Source organism: Microcaecilia unicolor, chromosome 7 (genome assembly GCF_901765095.1).
Source record: "Microcaecilia unicolor chromosome 7, aMicUni1.1, whole genome shotgun sequence".
Taxonomy (NCBI): Eukaryota; Metazoa; Chordata; class Amphibia; order Gymnophiona; family Siphonopidae; genus Microcaecilia; species Microcaecilia unicolor.
In genome coordinates this window covers 3769850-3786764 of record NC_044037.1, presented here as the reverse complement: position 1 = coordinate 3786764, position 16915 = coordinate 3769850, and the positions used below count along the sequence as shown (strand labels likewise).

The following is a 16915-nucleotide window of genomic DNA, read 5'->3' as shown; positions in this document are numbered from 1 at the left end:
TGAACGGCGCAATACCCACTCCATTCCCAGATATTCCCTAGGCAACCGACTGCGGTCCTTCTCCAGGATATTCTTCTGTGAACACTGAAGAGAAGTATTTGTTTAGCACTTTCGTTTTATCCTCATTACTTTCCACATAGCTATTCTAAATATCTTTCCATCTTGCAATTCCATTCCTATTTTTTCTCCTTCCCCCAATATATCTAAAAAAGGTCTTGTCACCTCTCTTTACATCTTTAGCCATTTTTTTCTTCTGCCCGTGCTTTTGCTAGCCGTATTTCCCTCTTCGCTTCTTTGAGCTTAATCCGGTAATCTTTTCCATGATCCTTTCATTGAGTTCTTCTGTATTTCTTGAGAGAGCCTCTTTTGCCCTTATTTTTTCAGCCACTTGTTTGGAGAACCATATAGGCTTCTTGTTTCTCTTGTTTTTGTTTACTTTCCTTGCATAAAGATCAGTTGCCATATTTATAGCAGTTTTCAGCTTGAGGAACAAAGGGAAGGAATGTTCAAAACCACAAATGGATTAGGGAGCAGGGAGTCAGGAACATCTTGAAGAACAACATCACGAATGGGAACAGGATCAATCAGGTTGGCAACAGCTCCGAATCTTCAAAGTTTCTGTAGCTGAAAAACAAAAGAAGAAGCTATTCTGCTTCATGGTTAGTTTGGTTCATATCAACAATGCACGCATCTGGGGCAAAATGACTGGGATGACATGGTCTCAACTGATTGATGTGGACCCATTTAAGGACATCTTCACCTTGAGAATTTTTCTTTAGGTGAATTTGATAAGCCACAGGTGAAACTTTTTCCACTATAGAGAATAGACCATGCCAACTGGGCAGAAATTTCTTTTCTTTAACCTTGTTTCTGGCAAAATTGAAATAGAATACCTTGTTGCCAATTTGGTATTCTTTGGAGGTAGTCCCTTGATAATAATAGGCTTTTCTACCTCTAGCGCTACTTTCCAAGTTCTTTTGGGTAAAGGCATGGCGCAGATGGGTGACATACTCATGAGAGGTGGTAGCACTGGACACATCATTAGTCCTGTACAGCAAATGAATTGGTAACATCATTTCCCTACCTGTCATCATCTCAAAAGGTGACACTCCTGTAGAAAGGTGGGGTGTGGCACGAATAGCCATGAGGACCAGTGGCAATTTCATGTCCCAGTCCTTACCTGAAGATGACATATTTCTTCAGAATGGTGATGATGGTGTGATTAGCTCTTTCCACTTGTCCAGAGGACTGAGGCTGGTAGGCAATGTGCAATTTAATCTTCACTCCGAGCATTTTCCACATGAATTGGATTAATTCTGCAGTAAACTGGGATCCTTGGTCTGAATCCACTTGCATGGGTAGACCCCACCTGCTGAACACATGATTCAGTAGTAAGGTAGCCGTGGTTTCTGCGGTGCAATTGGGTGCAGGTATGCACTCCAACCACTTGGTGAGCAGGCAGGTGACCGTAAGCATATACTTATTGCCACGGGTGGGTCGAACCACAGGGCCAATCCAATCAATCTGGATATCTGACCAGGGCATAGCAATACCCCTCTTCCTGAGTGGTGCTCGATGGGATGGTGAAGATGGCTGGACATGACAACAGGTCAAACAACCTTGAGTATACAGCTGCACATCCTGACACATATGGGGCCAATAGGCCACTTGCTTCAAAGTCTCATAGGTGATGTCTTCACCTTGATGCCTTCACATGGTTTATCGTGAGCATGTTGCAACATAATGCCCCGATATGCCTGAGGCACAACCCATTGCTCAATGCCATGCTTACTTGTCCGAATAAGCAGGTCCTGATAGAGCTTAAACTTCTCTCAGGAGGCATAGTATCCTCAGTTCTTCAGCTTGACACTCCTCTTCTGACAATGGATGTTCTTGCAGATTCTGGATGTACTCATAAAATCGTCCAACAACTGGATCTGCTTTCTGAACCATAACAAGATCAAATGATGGGATGTCACTGGAACACTGGTGTCTCACTAGGCTGTTTTCGTTTGTTGTCGAGTGACAGCATGAACTGCCAATGTCTCTGACTCTGAGAACTGCCATAATTCTCCTGTGAGTGCATCTTCCTTGGCGAGTTGATCTGCCAGGTCGTTCTCTATCTTGTCAGGACTATCAACTTTTGCATGACCCTTGACCTTCTTCCAATAGATGGCCATGTCATGGTTCCGCACCAATTGATCTAAGGCCAGAATCAAATTTCCATGATGTACCGGTTTTCCTTCTCTACAAGCGGGGGATCCAAAGGTGCGTCCCTAAACTTTGGGGGCGGACCTTTGGATCCCCCGCTTGTAGAGTAGCCTAGATGGTTACGGGGAGTGGTTCCTCCTGATGAAGTAAACCACGAAATGCAGTCTTGCATTGAGAAACTAAAGAAGAATTGAAGCTTGGTCATTTAGGTGATCTTATCAGTGGTTCTTCATGGAAGCCTTCTAGATGCCGCGCAGTGGAGCCACCAAGATAGCCAAACGTGATACCCAGTTGTGGGTGGTATAATTGTGGTTTGAGTACACATTAAGACTCATCATCATGCTATGCATTTGGAATCTGAGCGCTAAGAAACAACCATCACTTTGACTTTGAATTTGGGCTTACAAAAACGAGGGCTAAGAAGCAAGAGCAGCCTGTGTCAGCCATTTTGGAACTTTGGATTTAAATGAATGCAGGGAACATTTTTTAATATCTTCAAAAGCCAAGGGAATACATCAGAGTTGAACTCTAAGTGCAAGTATTGTAATGCAATTTCAGTGGATTGTAGCATGTGGTGAACAATATATGAGATTGGTTTGACTGTGTGGATGATGCTGCGAAAGGCATGTGGAAGTGAGTTACATGGGAACCGAGGGTTATTGTAAACAATGTATGCATATATATGGGTAACAATAAATGTATTCATGTTTGAATTTTTCAGTGGAGTACTTTGTGACTAACAATATTAAATTTTAACTGCCAGATCCTCGACCATTCTTCTAACGTTCGGAGATCCCTGCTCATCGTTTCTACACCCTCCAGGGTATCCACTCTATTGGCTATTTTCGTGTCATCCGCAAAAAGGCACACCTTTTCTTCCAACCCTTCAGCAATATCTCCCACAAATATATTAAACAGAATAAGCCCCAGCACCGACCCCTGAGGCACTTCACTGCTCACCTTCCTTTCCTCCAAGTGGATTCCATTTGCCACGACTTTTTGCCACGTGTCGGTCAACCAGATTCTTATCCAGTTCACCACTTTCGGTCCTAAGTTCAACCCTTTCAGCTTATTCACGAGTCTTCTGTGGGAGACTGTATCAAAGGCTTTGCTGAATACAAGACTATCTCTACTTCAGGAAGCAGATGAAAGCTTGGCTGTTCAACCAGGCCTTTAACTAGCTCGTCCGGCTGCACAGGCTTAGCTGAGATATTTAAACACCTCTATGACTTAATGTGCAACTTTCTTTAAATTAGTCTCCTTATTTTCCAACTCTTACCTATCTATATGTTCCATCTTGGCTTATACCCTATTAGAGAATGACTCGGGGACAAAGTTTATCCCCACCCCTTCCCTGTGGGTTCTGTCTCCGTCCCCACCCCATCCCCGCAGGTTCTGTCCTCATCCCCATTGGCTCTGTTCTCATCTGCAGAAGCCTCGAGTACTTATCATTTTATATTTAAATCTTTTCATTAAAGTATAAAAAGGAACAATATGTTGTGCAACTGTGGTTTATAAATCACAAATAGAAAACAGTAATAACAACAAGCATCTGTAATAACCCTCCCACTACCACCCTGTACTCTTCCAACCCCAACAATAGCTGACTTCTACTACCCCAATGAATCGTCATTCACCCTGTTAAAATGTCCATTCTACTACTCCAATGAATCTTTATTCACCCTGTTAAAATGTCCAGGGATACAAAATATAACCCGCTCTGTATGCCCTAGCGGAGGAGAAATATGCCCTATAAAGCACTGTTATGATTTTTTTTAAATCTGTGGATGAATAAGTTGTCAACAATCTCAGGATTCTGTCTAGCTCTCCTGTCTTCCACAGTCCTTCCTGCAATAGAAGATGTCTTTTTAGAAGATGTGCTGGTAGTAGGTTGTACAGGATCCGCCATGCAAATTTTGTTAGCTTTGGCCAGCATGTTTTCTTGTTTTTCCAAAAAATCAAAATATCATCATCTGCATCACTCAAACATAACAACACAACTGACTATGCAACCCTCCTTGAGTGTCTAGACCCAAGACATGGGGAATATCCGGCAGATAGATCATGGACCGAATTTAATTTACTATCGACAGAAAAGATCTCCCAATCACTCAAAAAATACGCCAAATCACATTGTAAACTAGACACATGTCCTAGCAACCTCATAAGATCCGCTCCTCAACAATTCTTAACAGATCTCACAGAATACCTAAATTACATGCTACAAAAGGGTCTCTTCCCAAAAGACAGAGGAAATATACTACTCACACCGTTACCTAAAGACGCAAAGAAAAGCACAAGTGACATAATACCACCCAGTAGCATCCATCCCACTAATAACCAAACTTATGGAAGGAGTAGTGATGGAACAGCTCACTAACCACCTAAACAAACACTCAATTTTACACGAATCTCAATCAGGATTTCGATCCAACTACAGCACAGAAACAGTACTAGTGACTCTAATGAATAAGTTTAAACAAACAATCGCTAAAGGCAATAATATACTTCTCTTGCAATTTGATATGTCCAGTGCCTTCGATATGGTCAACCATGGAATTTTACTACACATCCTGGAATACTTCGGAATTGGAGGAAACGTTCTCAATTGGTTTAAAGGATTCCTGACATCATGATCATACCAAGTAACATCTAACGCAGAGACATCATCCCCATGGATACCTGAATGCGGTATACCACAAGGATCCCCCCTTTCACCAACCCTCTTCAACCTAGTGATGACACCCCTAGCCAAGCTATTAGATAACCAACAGCTCAACCCATATATATATGCAGACGATGTCACGATCTACATCCCATTTAAGCAAGACCTAAAAGAAATTACTAACGAAATCAACAAAAGCTTCCAAATCATGCACTCCTGGGTGGATGCATTTCAACTGAAACTCAATGCAGAAAAAACATCACCTCACAACACAATACACGCAAATTCGACACCATAACCACCCCAAACGTTACCCTCCCAGTATCAGACAACTTGAAAATCCTGGGAGTCATCATTGATCGAAATCTCACACTTGAAAACCATGTGAAGAATACAACTAAGAAAGTGTTCCATGCCATGTGGAAACTCAAACGAGTAAAACCTTTCTTCCCAAGGGCCGTTTTCATGAAACTGGTGCAGTCATTGGTGCTAAGTCACCTAGATTATTGCAATGCACTCTTCGCTGGCTGCAAAGAACAGACCATCAAAAAAAACTTCAAACAGCCCAAAACACCGCAGCCAGACTGGGAAAACAAAATATGAAAGCGCTAAACCCCTAAGAAAGAAACTACACTGGCTACCATTGAAAGAACGAACCACATTCAAAATCTGCACAGTTCATAAAATCATTTACGGAGATGCCCCAACCTATATGCTAGGCCTCGTAGACCTGCCACCCAGAAATGCTAAGAGATCCACCCGCACCTTTCTTAACCTACACTTCCCCAACTGCAAAGGAATAAAATACAAACTAACACAAGCGTCTAGCTTCTACTACTACTTAACATTTCTAGAGCGCTACTAGGGTTACGCAGCGCTGTACAAATAAACCAAGAAGGACGGTCCCTGCTCAAAGGAGCTTACAATCTAAAGAATGGCAGTCTAGATTTGCTTCTCTTATATAAGCACGCAGGTGTGGAACTCTCTTCCAATAAACTACAGAACATTCAAAGAAACTGACCGATTTCCGCAAATCCCTGAAAGACATACCTCTTAGCAAAGCCTACCAGGAAACCCCTTAACTAACGACAACACAATACCTAACCAAAATGGCACAGAATGTATTTTCCAATAATGACTTCAAACCTACCTGTATTCCACTACCCAGTGACGTACCAAAGGGGGGGGGGTGGTGGGGGCAGTCCGTCCCGGGTGCACGCCACTGGGGGGGTGCCGCGCGCCTGTCGGCTCTTTGCTTTCATGCTCTCTCTGCCCTGGAACAGGTTACTTCCTGCCAATGGGATGAGGACCAGAACCTGAGGGGGATGGGGTGGGGACGGAGACAGAACCCTGGGGGGGGGGGGGTCGCATGTTCTGGGGGGGGGGTGCGCTGCACCTGGGGGGCGGGGCGCATCAGCGATCCGCCCCGGGTGTCAGCGCCCCTAGGAATGCTCCTGCCACTACCTCTATGTAATACCAATTGTTTTCTTTAACCTGGTATAGTTAACAGGTCTCTGTTGAGCCTGCAAATAGGTGGGAAAATGTGGGATACAAGTGCATTCTCTGTACCCTATACTGTCTGTTAAAATGTTTTATTACGTATTGTGTTGACATTGTAAGTAGTATAATGTGGTGTATTTTGTATTGTTTGAATATTTTTTAGTGCTATAATTGTCTATTGCTTATGTTTGATTTATTGTTGCTGTACACCTTCAAAAAGGTGGCAACTCCTCACTGGCCTCCCACTTAGCCACCTATCCCCCCTTCAATCTGTTCAGAACTCTGCTGCACGTCTTATATTCCGCCAGAACTGATATACTCATATCACCCCTCTCCTCAGGTCACTTCACTGGCTTCCAATCAGATACCGCATTCAGTTCAAGCTTCTCCTTCTTACCTACAAATGCACTCAGTCTGCTGCCCCTCACTACCTTTCTACCCTCATCTCCCCTTACGTTCCCGCTGGAAACCTCCGTTCACAGGACAAATCCCTCCTCTCATTACCCTTTTCCACCACCGCCAACTCCAGGCTCCGCTCATTCTGCCTCGCCTCACCCTATGCTTGGAACAACCTTCCCGAGCCCTTACGCCAAGCCCCCTCCCTGCCCATCTTCAAGTCTCTGCTTAAAGCCCACCTCTTCAATGCTGCGTTCGGCACCTAACTCTTTCAGGAAATCCAGACTGCCCCAATTTGACTGCCCCTATCAGACTGACTGCTCACGTGTCCTTTAGATTGTAAGCTCTTTGAGCAGGGACTGTCCTATGTTAAATTGTACAGCGCTGCGTAACCCTAGTAGCGCTTTAGAAATGTTTAGTAGTAGTAGTAAATAAATCCTAATAAATAGTAATATGTTGGTCTCCTGGAGTAGATGTTTTACCACACTGTGATGCAGGTGGCTACCAAAAAGATAGTGGGTATGCCATGTTCTTTGCTCAGATCAGCTTTTATACATTACTTGGTAAACACAGGTTTGGTGTAACGTGTAGTAGCCGAACTCCTTCACAATAAACCCTCTACCTCCTTGCAATGTGGAGGGAGATTTTTTTTTTCTTTCAAATCATAGGTCTGGTGAATTAGGTTTTTTTCCCTCTTATTTATGTTCATTATTTTTCTTGATTTTCATATGTGCATTGTCAGTTTAATCTTTGTCTGTGGGAGCTTTGAATGGAAGATAGGTAACATGAGGAAATTTTGTTAATTTTGGATTCAAGAGCCCAGTCAGTCATAGATTCCAACAATTTTAGCAGCTTTCCTTTCTCTTGAAAACATGACTTGAGCCTCCGTAATGTACATTGACTGCATATATCTGGATTTACCAGTGGGTAGATGTTGCAGAATATTTATAAATGGAATTCCTTGGGCTTTTAAGGAAATAACCAGGGTTTGAAAAAAATAATCCACTTATTTGCTTGCCCAGGATAAGTGGAATTTTCAGTGGTAAGGAGGTGGTCAACCCACTTGAAACCCTGACAAAAGGAGGTTGCTTCTCCATTCCTGGTAGAGGCCCTGGCAGAAGGCAGAGTTTTCAGTGTTGATCAGGGCACAGAGAGAGGAAATAGGGCTGTAGCAGGTGTATATGTGGTGGTGGTGGGGGGAATGTCAGAGCAGGGGGGGGGGGAGAAAGCGTCCAGGGGGTGGATTGGGGAGGGGGAGAGAAGGGTGCAATGGCAGAATACATGGCACACTCACTTTGGCCCCGTTAAGTCCTGGGAATTTTTTAAATTCTGTTTATTTAACATCAACTTAACCATATTACATGGGGTTGGATCTTCATTAGTCAAAATTACTGGGTTTCTTGGGAAATAAGGAACCTATGGGATTTTTTTTTTTCAGATTCTTTTTGGAGAGCAAGGGTATGAAATTGCATTTAGAATGTCTGGCGAGGTTGTGACTGTAATATTGATAGCATTTGTGGGGCTCTCACTGACATGGGTGGCAAGAGTTCATTCACAGCACAAGATAATAAGGGATGATTCTGAGACAATACCTCTGGATATCAGCTGCCATAAGAATATTTAGGAATCGTATTGTTTTCTAGTGCAAAACTTTGAAAAGGATAGTAATTTTTCTTTCTCTTGTTTTACAGTTGGCAAGACTTCCCTAATCACCAGGTTTATGTATGACAGTTTTGACAACACTTACCAGGTAAGTTTCAGTTTTATTTGATATACCAAATATTGTCTAGGCAGTTAAGATAAAAATCAAAATAATTCATAAGTATGATTTGATATATTGACTTTATATACTGCTTTCCACAGCTAGTGCATTAAATCAATTTATAATACATCATTATACAAAACAAATAATTAATGAGACAATCTCACCTTATTAAAAAGCCATATTATCAAATAATACAATCCTGACCCAAAATTCAGCATTGAACTAAGTTTATCTGATTCACTGTGGGGCTCATTTTCAAAGCACTTAGACTTACAAAGTTGCATAGGTTACTTTGTAAGTCTAAGTGCTTTGAAAATGCACTGTATCAATTATTGAAAAAGGGCCAAGTTTTTAGTTCTGTCTTAAATGAAAAATAATTACTAAGCAAGTCATAGGGCAAAGCATTCCATAAAGATGGACCCATATAACAAAACACCCTGCTTCTATCTGGTAACGATGAACCTGGAGCATATGTCACTGAGAACAACAGAGCTGCCTAGAATGGGCATATTGAGTACCTGCATACCGTGCCAAAATATTTAAACAAATTTGTGCAGGGATCAGAGGTAACATAGTAAGTGACTGCAGGTAAAGACATGAACCAACTGTCACACTCATTATCAGTTCATGATTAAATCAACAATGAATGTGATGTAAAATACTTTATAGGTGTAATGGTCAAAATTTATTTTTTCCTATATTTAAGGTAAGTTCTGTATTTTGGATAAGTTGTAACCTTTTGAGACTAGTTGATGCAGCAAATTATAATAATTTAAATGGCTGCTGACAGCTGCATGGACTATGTTAGCGTATTTAGGTTTAAAAAAGGTTTGGACAAGTTAAGAATGTAAGAATAGCCATACTGGGTCAGACCAATGGTCCATCTAGCCCAGTATCCTGCTTCCAACAGTGGCCAATCCAGGTCACAAGTACCTGGCAGAAACCCAAACAGTAGCAACATTCTATGCTACCAATTTCAGGGCAAGCAGTGGCTTCCCCATGTCCATCTTAATAACAGATTATAGACTTTTCCTCCAAGAACTTGTCCAAACCTTTCTTTAAACCCAGATATGCTAACTGCTGTTACCACATCCTCCTTCAACAAGTTCCAGAGCTTAACCATCCTTTGAGTGAAAAAATATTTCCTCCTATTTAAAAATATTTGCATGCAGTTTCATTGACTGTCACCTAGTCTTCGAATGAGTGAAAAAATCGATTCACTTTTACCCGTTCTACACCACTCAGGATTTTATAGAACTCAATCATATCCCCCCTCAGCTGTCTCTTTTCCAAGCTGAAGAGCCCTAACCTCTTTTTAGCCTTTCCTTATATGAGAGGCGTTCCATCTCCTTTATTATTTTGGTGGCTTTTTATTGAACCTTTTCTAATTCTGCTAAATTTTTTCTGAGATACAGTGACCAGAGTAGAACACAGTACTCAAGGTGAGATCGCACCATGGAGCAATTTCATCTGCCATTTGGATGCTCAGTCTTCCAGTTTCCTAAGGTCTTCCTGTTATTTTTCATAATCCGCATGTGTTTTCACAACTTGAATAGTTTTGTCATCTGCAATTAATTACCACACTTATGGTTCCGTTTTCCAGACACACAAAAGGCAATTATAAGCCTGTACTCATTAAAGATCAGATGCAATAGGTGTTTTCAAGTTTTAAATATTATATCTCTATCCCCCCCTTCTGTTCATATGAAACATTTAAACATTTTACCAATAACAACAGACCAACTGCATTTAACTTACTGAATAAGCTGTAATTCTGAAGCGCTTTCTTACCCGTATTTATTTTATTTATTTTGTTACAGCATTGATGAATCAACAGAACTGATCATTAACATGTTCAATAGTCAGTAATTTGAAAGCAAAAACAACCTATTATCAGCAAAGTCATATTCTCATCATCAAGGTTATAGCTCCTCATACTACTCCTCCCTCCACCCAAACCGCCCACCCCCTTCCCCACCACCTACCTTCTTCCCTACCTGCATTCTGAAACTCCCCTCTCCCCTACCCTCTCCCCCTGGTTCCTGTGTGTACCATCCAATCACCATCCATCTTTACCATGTTTAACGCCCCAACGAAAACTGTTCAGAACTTAGCTTACTGCCAATGGAGAAATCCTTTTGAAATATGCCCCCCATATCGCAAGTAACTTCTGTTGCCTCTTAGGAGATTGATGTGCCCCACAGGATTCCCATAACATGAGCTCCTGTAAATTATTCCTCCAGTACCAGAAGGAGGGAGGTCTATCCAATACCCAGTGATTAAGAATGCAGTTCTTCCCCAAAATACATGACTTAGGAAAACGTTTTCTCCCTGTGTGCCAGATCTCCACAAACTAATGGAGCTGAGCATCACTCTTTCAAAAGAAAGGACAACTTGGCACCCTAGCACCAATTGAAAAAAATGGGAGAGAGCTGAACAGAATACCTTGATATGTCTACAATGCCACATACCATACAAGAAAGAGGCGCCCGCCAGTGCACATTTTTGACACTTATCTGTGTCCATTACTCCCGCGTGGTATGCTTGTTTCTGGGAAAAATAGGCTCTGTGTACTGTTCTGAAATGACATTTCTGAAGCTCTGCACTATGTACAAACCGGGAGCTTCCCCCAAGTGTTGCCACGATAATATGCTCGGGAATCGGTCTCCGTACATCCTGACTCCAACGAACCGACACGTCCTGCACATTTCTAGTCAGCTTGTGCTTCCCCAGCTCCTTGTAGAACCAGGACACCGAAACTTGCTCTATAGCATCCCCTTCTAAAAACTCCCGCAATTTTTGTCCAAAACCCAATGATAAACTATCCTTCGGGAGGGTAGTCAAATAATGCGATAGCTGACGATAAGTGAAAATTGCTGCTGGACCCTGTGCACACTGGCACATAAAATCTTGTGCTGAGACAACAGACCCCTCAGCTTGAATAAAACTTTCCAATAGTATCAACCCCGGTCCTTCAGACTACGAAAAATTGAATTCTCTCTGCCTGGCGTGAAATCTGTATTTCCCTGGGGGGTAAAAGTACATAGCTAATCGGGATCTGTCCCCACAACTGAACCAATTCCCGCCACAAGTACCATAGAGGTCGAAGCAGAACACTACCCCACACTCTCTCAGGAAGACGTTTCAAGGGAGCATGCAGTAAATAATTCAGATGCCAAGGGCTGAAATAGGCCCGTGCCATGACCAAGTCCGTGTAAGTAGTAGTGCCCAAGATCCAGTCCCGTAAGTTTCGCAATAAACAAGCCTGATTATATATACGCATATCAGGCAGTCCCAAGCCCTCTTGAGTCTGAGCTCCAATCATATGTTGCCATTTTACCTTGGGCTTTCTACCTGCCCAACAAAACTTTACTACTATCCTTTGAAGTGTTGTCATATCTCTCCATAGTAAACGAATCGGAAGCGACTGTAATACATATAGCCACTATGGAAAGAGTTTATAAATATGTTAAATATCACCAGTCCTAGTACAGATCTCTGTAGCACTCCACTATTGACCCTCCTCCATTGAGAAAAATTTCCATTTAACCTTACCCTCTGTTTAATAACTAGTTCCTAATCCACAGAAGGGCATTGCCCTCTGTCCTATGACTTTTAATTTTCTCAGGAGTCTCTCATGAGGAACTTTTGTCAAACTGGCACACCTTTATTGATATGTTTATTTATGCCTTTAAAGAAATGATGCAGTTTGATGAGGCAAGACCTTCCTTTCCTTAGCTGAACTCATGCTGACTCTGTCCCATTAAACCATGTTTGTCTGTTCCATATTCTTTATAATGGTTTCCACTGTTTTGCCCGCCACTGAAGTCAGGCTTACCGGTCTGTAATTTCCCAGATCACCCTGGAACCCTTTTTAAAAATCGGTATTACATTGGCCAGTCTTCAGGCAGTACAGATGATTTTAATGACAGGTTACAGATCACTAACAACAGATCACCAATTTCATGTTTGAGTTCTTTCAATACCCTGGTGTGTATGCCATCCAGTCCAGGTGATTTATCACATTTACCTTGTCAGTTTGGCTCAGTACATCTTCCAGGTTCACCAAGATTTCTTCCAGTTCCTTTGCATTGTCACCCTTGAAAACCATTTCCAGTACAGGTAGATCTCTTGCATCTTCCATAAAGCAAAGAACTCAGTCTCTCCACTATGGCCTTGTTCTTCCTGAGTGCTCCTTTTCCTCCTTCTTGATCTAACGGGACCACTTGTAGTGCCATCTCATTCATTTTCACATCATTATCATCTGAATGTGGCAACTAGAGCAGAGGCTTCCTTTGGAGCTTCTATTATTACAGAAGAATAATGTGTTCCTCCCAGCTTGAGACCCCCACCTAGGTAGGTTTTATACTCAGCTCTTTACACCCATCTGTAGGAGAGGCACCTTTGTGGAGAGAGCCCTGTGTCTCATTTAGTCAGTGAATTCACAAGGGACTGTCTCAGATCCTTTTGGTCCTCTGCTCTGTTTTTTAGTTTCAACAATTTTTATTGATGATTCATCAGTGTAAACAATCAACACGTTCAATATACAACCAAAAAAAGAAGTGGCAGAGTGGCCTAGTGGTTAGGGTGATGGACTTTGGTCCTGAGGAACTGAGTTCGATTCCCACTTCAGGCACAGGCAGCTCCTTGTGACTCTGGGCAAGTCACTTAACTCTCCATTGGCCCATGTAAGCCGCATTGAGCCTGCCATGAGTGGGAAAGCGCGGGGTACAAATGTAACAAAAACAATTTTTGACATACCCTTCTGCATGCAAAAGAGATAATGGTGGCTTCATAAAAAAAAATGTTTTTTAACATTTCCTCCCTCCCCAACTCAGCCTCAAACCCCATCCCTCCCTCGCACTTTGTTATTATTATCTCAGTTCTTCATGGAAGTGCATAAACATATGAACCCTGTTTACAACATGGTCACAACAACCACGAAGGTCAATGTGCAGTGTAACTATGTATGCCCTGCATCCTATTATAGCTGGAACATTAAATATACTAATAAAACCCCTCCAAGTGAGCTATATACCAACATTCCTGTGAAGGATTATCTGAATATGCCCCATATAAGACATACAACCTACAAACAGACCACCCCCATGAGTGGTGTAGAAGAGTATTCCTTAAACCTCCCCCCCTCCAAAAAAAAAAAAAAAAGTAGTTCAATGATCTGGAAGAGAATTCAAAACAAAACTTTGAGCTCTAGGGGACAGAGACTGTATATATGGCTCCCAAGTAGCGAGGCCTCTGCTCTGTTTTATTGGCAAAAAGTATTAAGTCGTAGATTACAGTTCAACGGGTTTACATAGTAAATCACAGGATACAAACTATGTAAAATCATTGGCAAGATTATATTCTGCTTACATTGTATTGTATTCTGCATACCATCAGCAAGTTAAAGATGGTTCAGGACAAAGTTCAACAGCCATAAACCATTCCAGTAAAAAGAATCTGACTATAATAGATGAAGGGAGTAAGCAAGATGGCGCCCTGAAGAAAAACAGCTAAGCGGCTCTTTTTCCCACCTTCGCTCGTTTTCTTGCTTTCATTCCCTGTTTCCATGCCTAAGAGGAGGGGTTGGCAGCTTGTTGGCCCTGCAACACTAGTGATACCTGTGGTGGGACCCATGGACTGCTTTGCTGCACTCGGACGCTCTTTGGGCTCGGATTCCTCGCTGCTAGGGGGAGCGCTGGGAGGCTGAAATCTCTCTGAGCCCTGATGAATGGACACCTCCACTCATGCCAGCGACGGAACTAAGAAGTGCTCAGGCCCCTCTCATTGACCAGGAAGTGCTTTCTGTGGAGGGGTCAGGTCATGGTACAGGTTCGCCGGCTAACTACAATCAGGAAGCAGAGCGACAGGATAGAGTCAGCGTTCTGCAAGACTCTAAGGCTGCAGTGGAGAAACAACCGTCGGATGAAATACTGACTGAATCTGTCTTTCTTAGTAAGTCACTTTTGCCTTTAAAACCATCAACCATTACTTTAGACTCTATTTGGGATGCACTTGTGGGGTTTGAAACCTTATTTTCTCAAAAATTAATGTCTGTGACTCAACAAACAAAGATTCCCTTAGAAAAAATCTCTAGGCTGGAAACAAAAACAATACAGATGGAAAAGAGATTGAAATTAATACTAGTAATATAGGTAAATTTCAACAAGTTCAAGTGAACTTGATTAAAGAAAATTTGCAGTTACAATATAAGGTGGAAAACCTGGAAAATCAGCAAAGAGCTAAAACTTTGCGTTTGATAAACTTTCCTAGAGTGTTTTCTATTGCTCCTCTTATTACCTTTAAAAAATAACTATATTGAAGGTCCCAGAACAAGCTTTTCCTCCAGTCTCCAAGATATACTATTTGTCAGATCGAGACTGGATATTAAAACAATTTTTCCGGCATAGAGAAGAACTTTTTATGAATTATAAGATCAGAATGTTTCCAGACGGACAACACTAGCAAAAGGAAGGAGTCTCAAGATGGCGGCATGCTGCGGGTACCGGTGAGACCTCTCGGAGTGCAGAGAATTTTTGCCTTTTCCTTTTAAAAAGAATGCCGCATACAAAAAGAAAAGGAATGGTAAAGGCTGGAGCCTCATCGGCCCGAACCTCCTCCCCTTCCCAGCAAACCATCGAGAGGTTCACCGTGAAAACACTGGACCCAATAACCGGGGCGCACCCTGCTGTCTCTTTGGAAGGAGAACTAAGAGACTTGGGGTTAGATGTTACCTTGTCGCCCCTGGAACTCAATCTGCCGCCTCCACCTGAAAGCTCTCCGTCTAAGAAGGGGTTATCTGAATCGGAAGTCGATAGCGGACACTCCCAGGAATGAGGCTCTGTGCACAGAGAAGCCGACAGAGGCTTGCGGCCTTCGGACCAGCAAACTCGAAGTAGAACTTCTCTTCAGAAACCGGAGACAGTTACACTAGAGAGCATATGGATAGCTCTCCAACAACTCGATATCAAGCTAATTAATTCATCAGAAGAAATCATTACATTAGTGAGTACTGTTGAAATTTTAACCAAATCTTTAGATACTATTAAGAACGATTCCGAAACTCAAATTTCTGAGTTAAAACTAGAGATGAATAAATTGCAAGATACTTGAACTGCGATTATAAAAGACAATATTGTGATACATAGGGAAATTGAAAATTATAATCGGAGACTGAATTTACGATTCTTGAACTTTCCAAAAGCTCTTGGGATTACTCCTTTAGAAGCCTTTAAAACATATCTTGTTGATGTATTGAAATACTCTCCAGATCTTATTCCTCCAACTAACCGCATATTTTATATTCCAAATAAGAAAAAAGATTTGTATTTGGAACAAAGCAAACAACTACAAAAATGTGATGAAGAAAATTTGAATTTGACAGAGATTCTAGAAGCTTCTATTACTGAGGACTCTGAAAGGATGACACTGTTTCTTTTATATTTGAGCAGGATTTAGAAGGTGTAAAGCGCTTATTCTTTAAGAACTCACATTCATTATTTTATGGACAAAAGGTTTGGATGTACTTAGACGTTACCAAACAAACTCAGGAAAGAAGAAGAGCTTTTTTGGCCATTGGAAAAGAGGCCCTAGCAGTTGGTGCCTCTTTTTATCTTAACTATCCCTGTAAGTGTGTAATAAAATATTTAGGGCTCAAATATATCTTCTTCTCGCCGGAACAATTAAGAGATTTTGTTAAATTAAAAAAATTAGTATCAGCTTGGTATCTAAGATTGAGTTATAGAATTGAAATAGGTCTGAATTAAGACGTGCAAAGCAATAGTCTTCATTTAAAATATGCTTTAATGTTATCTCCTGAACAATTTGTAAATCCTCCCCACCATATTGTGGTCTAAAGAGGACATGAATCTATAATTCCTATTATTTAATTTTTGCCTTTTGATAATATTAATTTGTCTGTTTTTCCTACCAAGTATAACACTTGTAATTATTAGCATATTGTAAATTAATAAAAATAAAATAAAAAAAATGTTTCCAGACATTGCTAGAGTAACTCAAAAGCGACGACAACTTTTTCTTAAACTTTGCCCTCGGGTCACGCAAATGGGTGGTCTGTTTTGGTGAATTTTCCTTGTAAATGTGTATTGAAAGTAAATTTGGTTAAATATGTTTTTTATCATCCTACACGTTTAATTTCCTTCTTAGATTCCAAGACTGTTGTAACTCCAACTATGCATCCTATTGTAATATCTTCGTCCACTTCATAATTTAATAGTCCGAGTTTTTCTTCTATTTGCTTAACTTACTTAAAAAATCTATATTTCCTAGAATTGTACCTTGCTCTCATTATTGTGGACTATAGATTGGATAGATTATATATTGCCTGTAGTATATTTGAGTAATATGATGTTTAATAT

At 41.3% G+C, this 16915-nt stretch overlaps 1 protein-coding gene across 4 annotated transcripts in view; it reads left to right on the top strand.

Annotated features, from left to right (window-relative positions):
- RAB41 (RAB41, member RAS oncogene family) overlaps window positions 1-16915 on the top strand; it is a 94309-nt gene that overhangs the window by 14509 nt on the left and 62885 nt on the right. For all 4 annotated transcript variants that reach the window (XR_003942938.1, XM_030210632.1, XM_030210633.1 and 1 more), the window contains exon 2: window positions 8464-8522. Coding sequence is in view for 3 of the 4 variants with exons in the window: in XM_030210632.1 (XP_030066492.1) it covers window positions 8464-8522 (59 nt within the window). In the remaining variant the exon portion in view is untranslated. The remainder of the gene's footprint in view (window positions 1-8463; window positions 8523-16915) is intronic.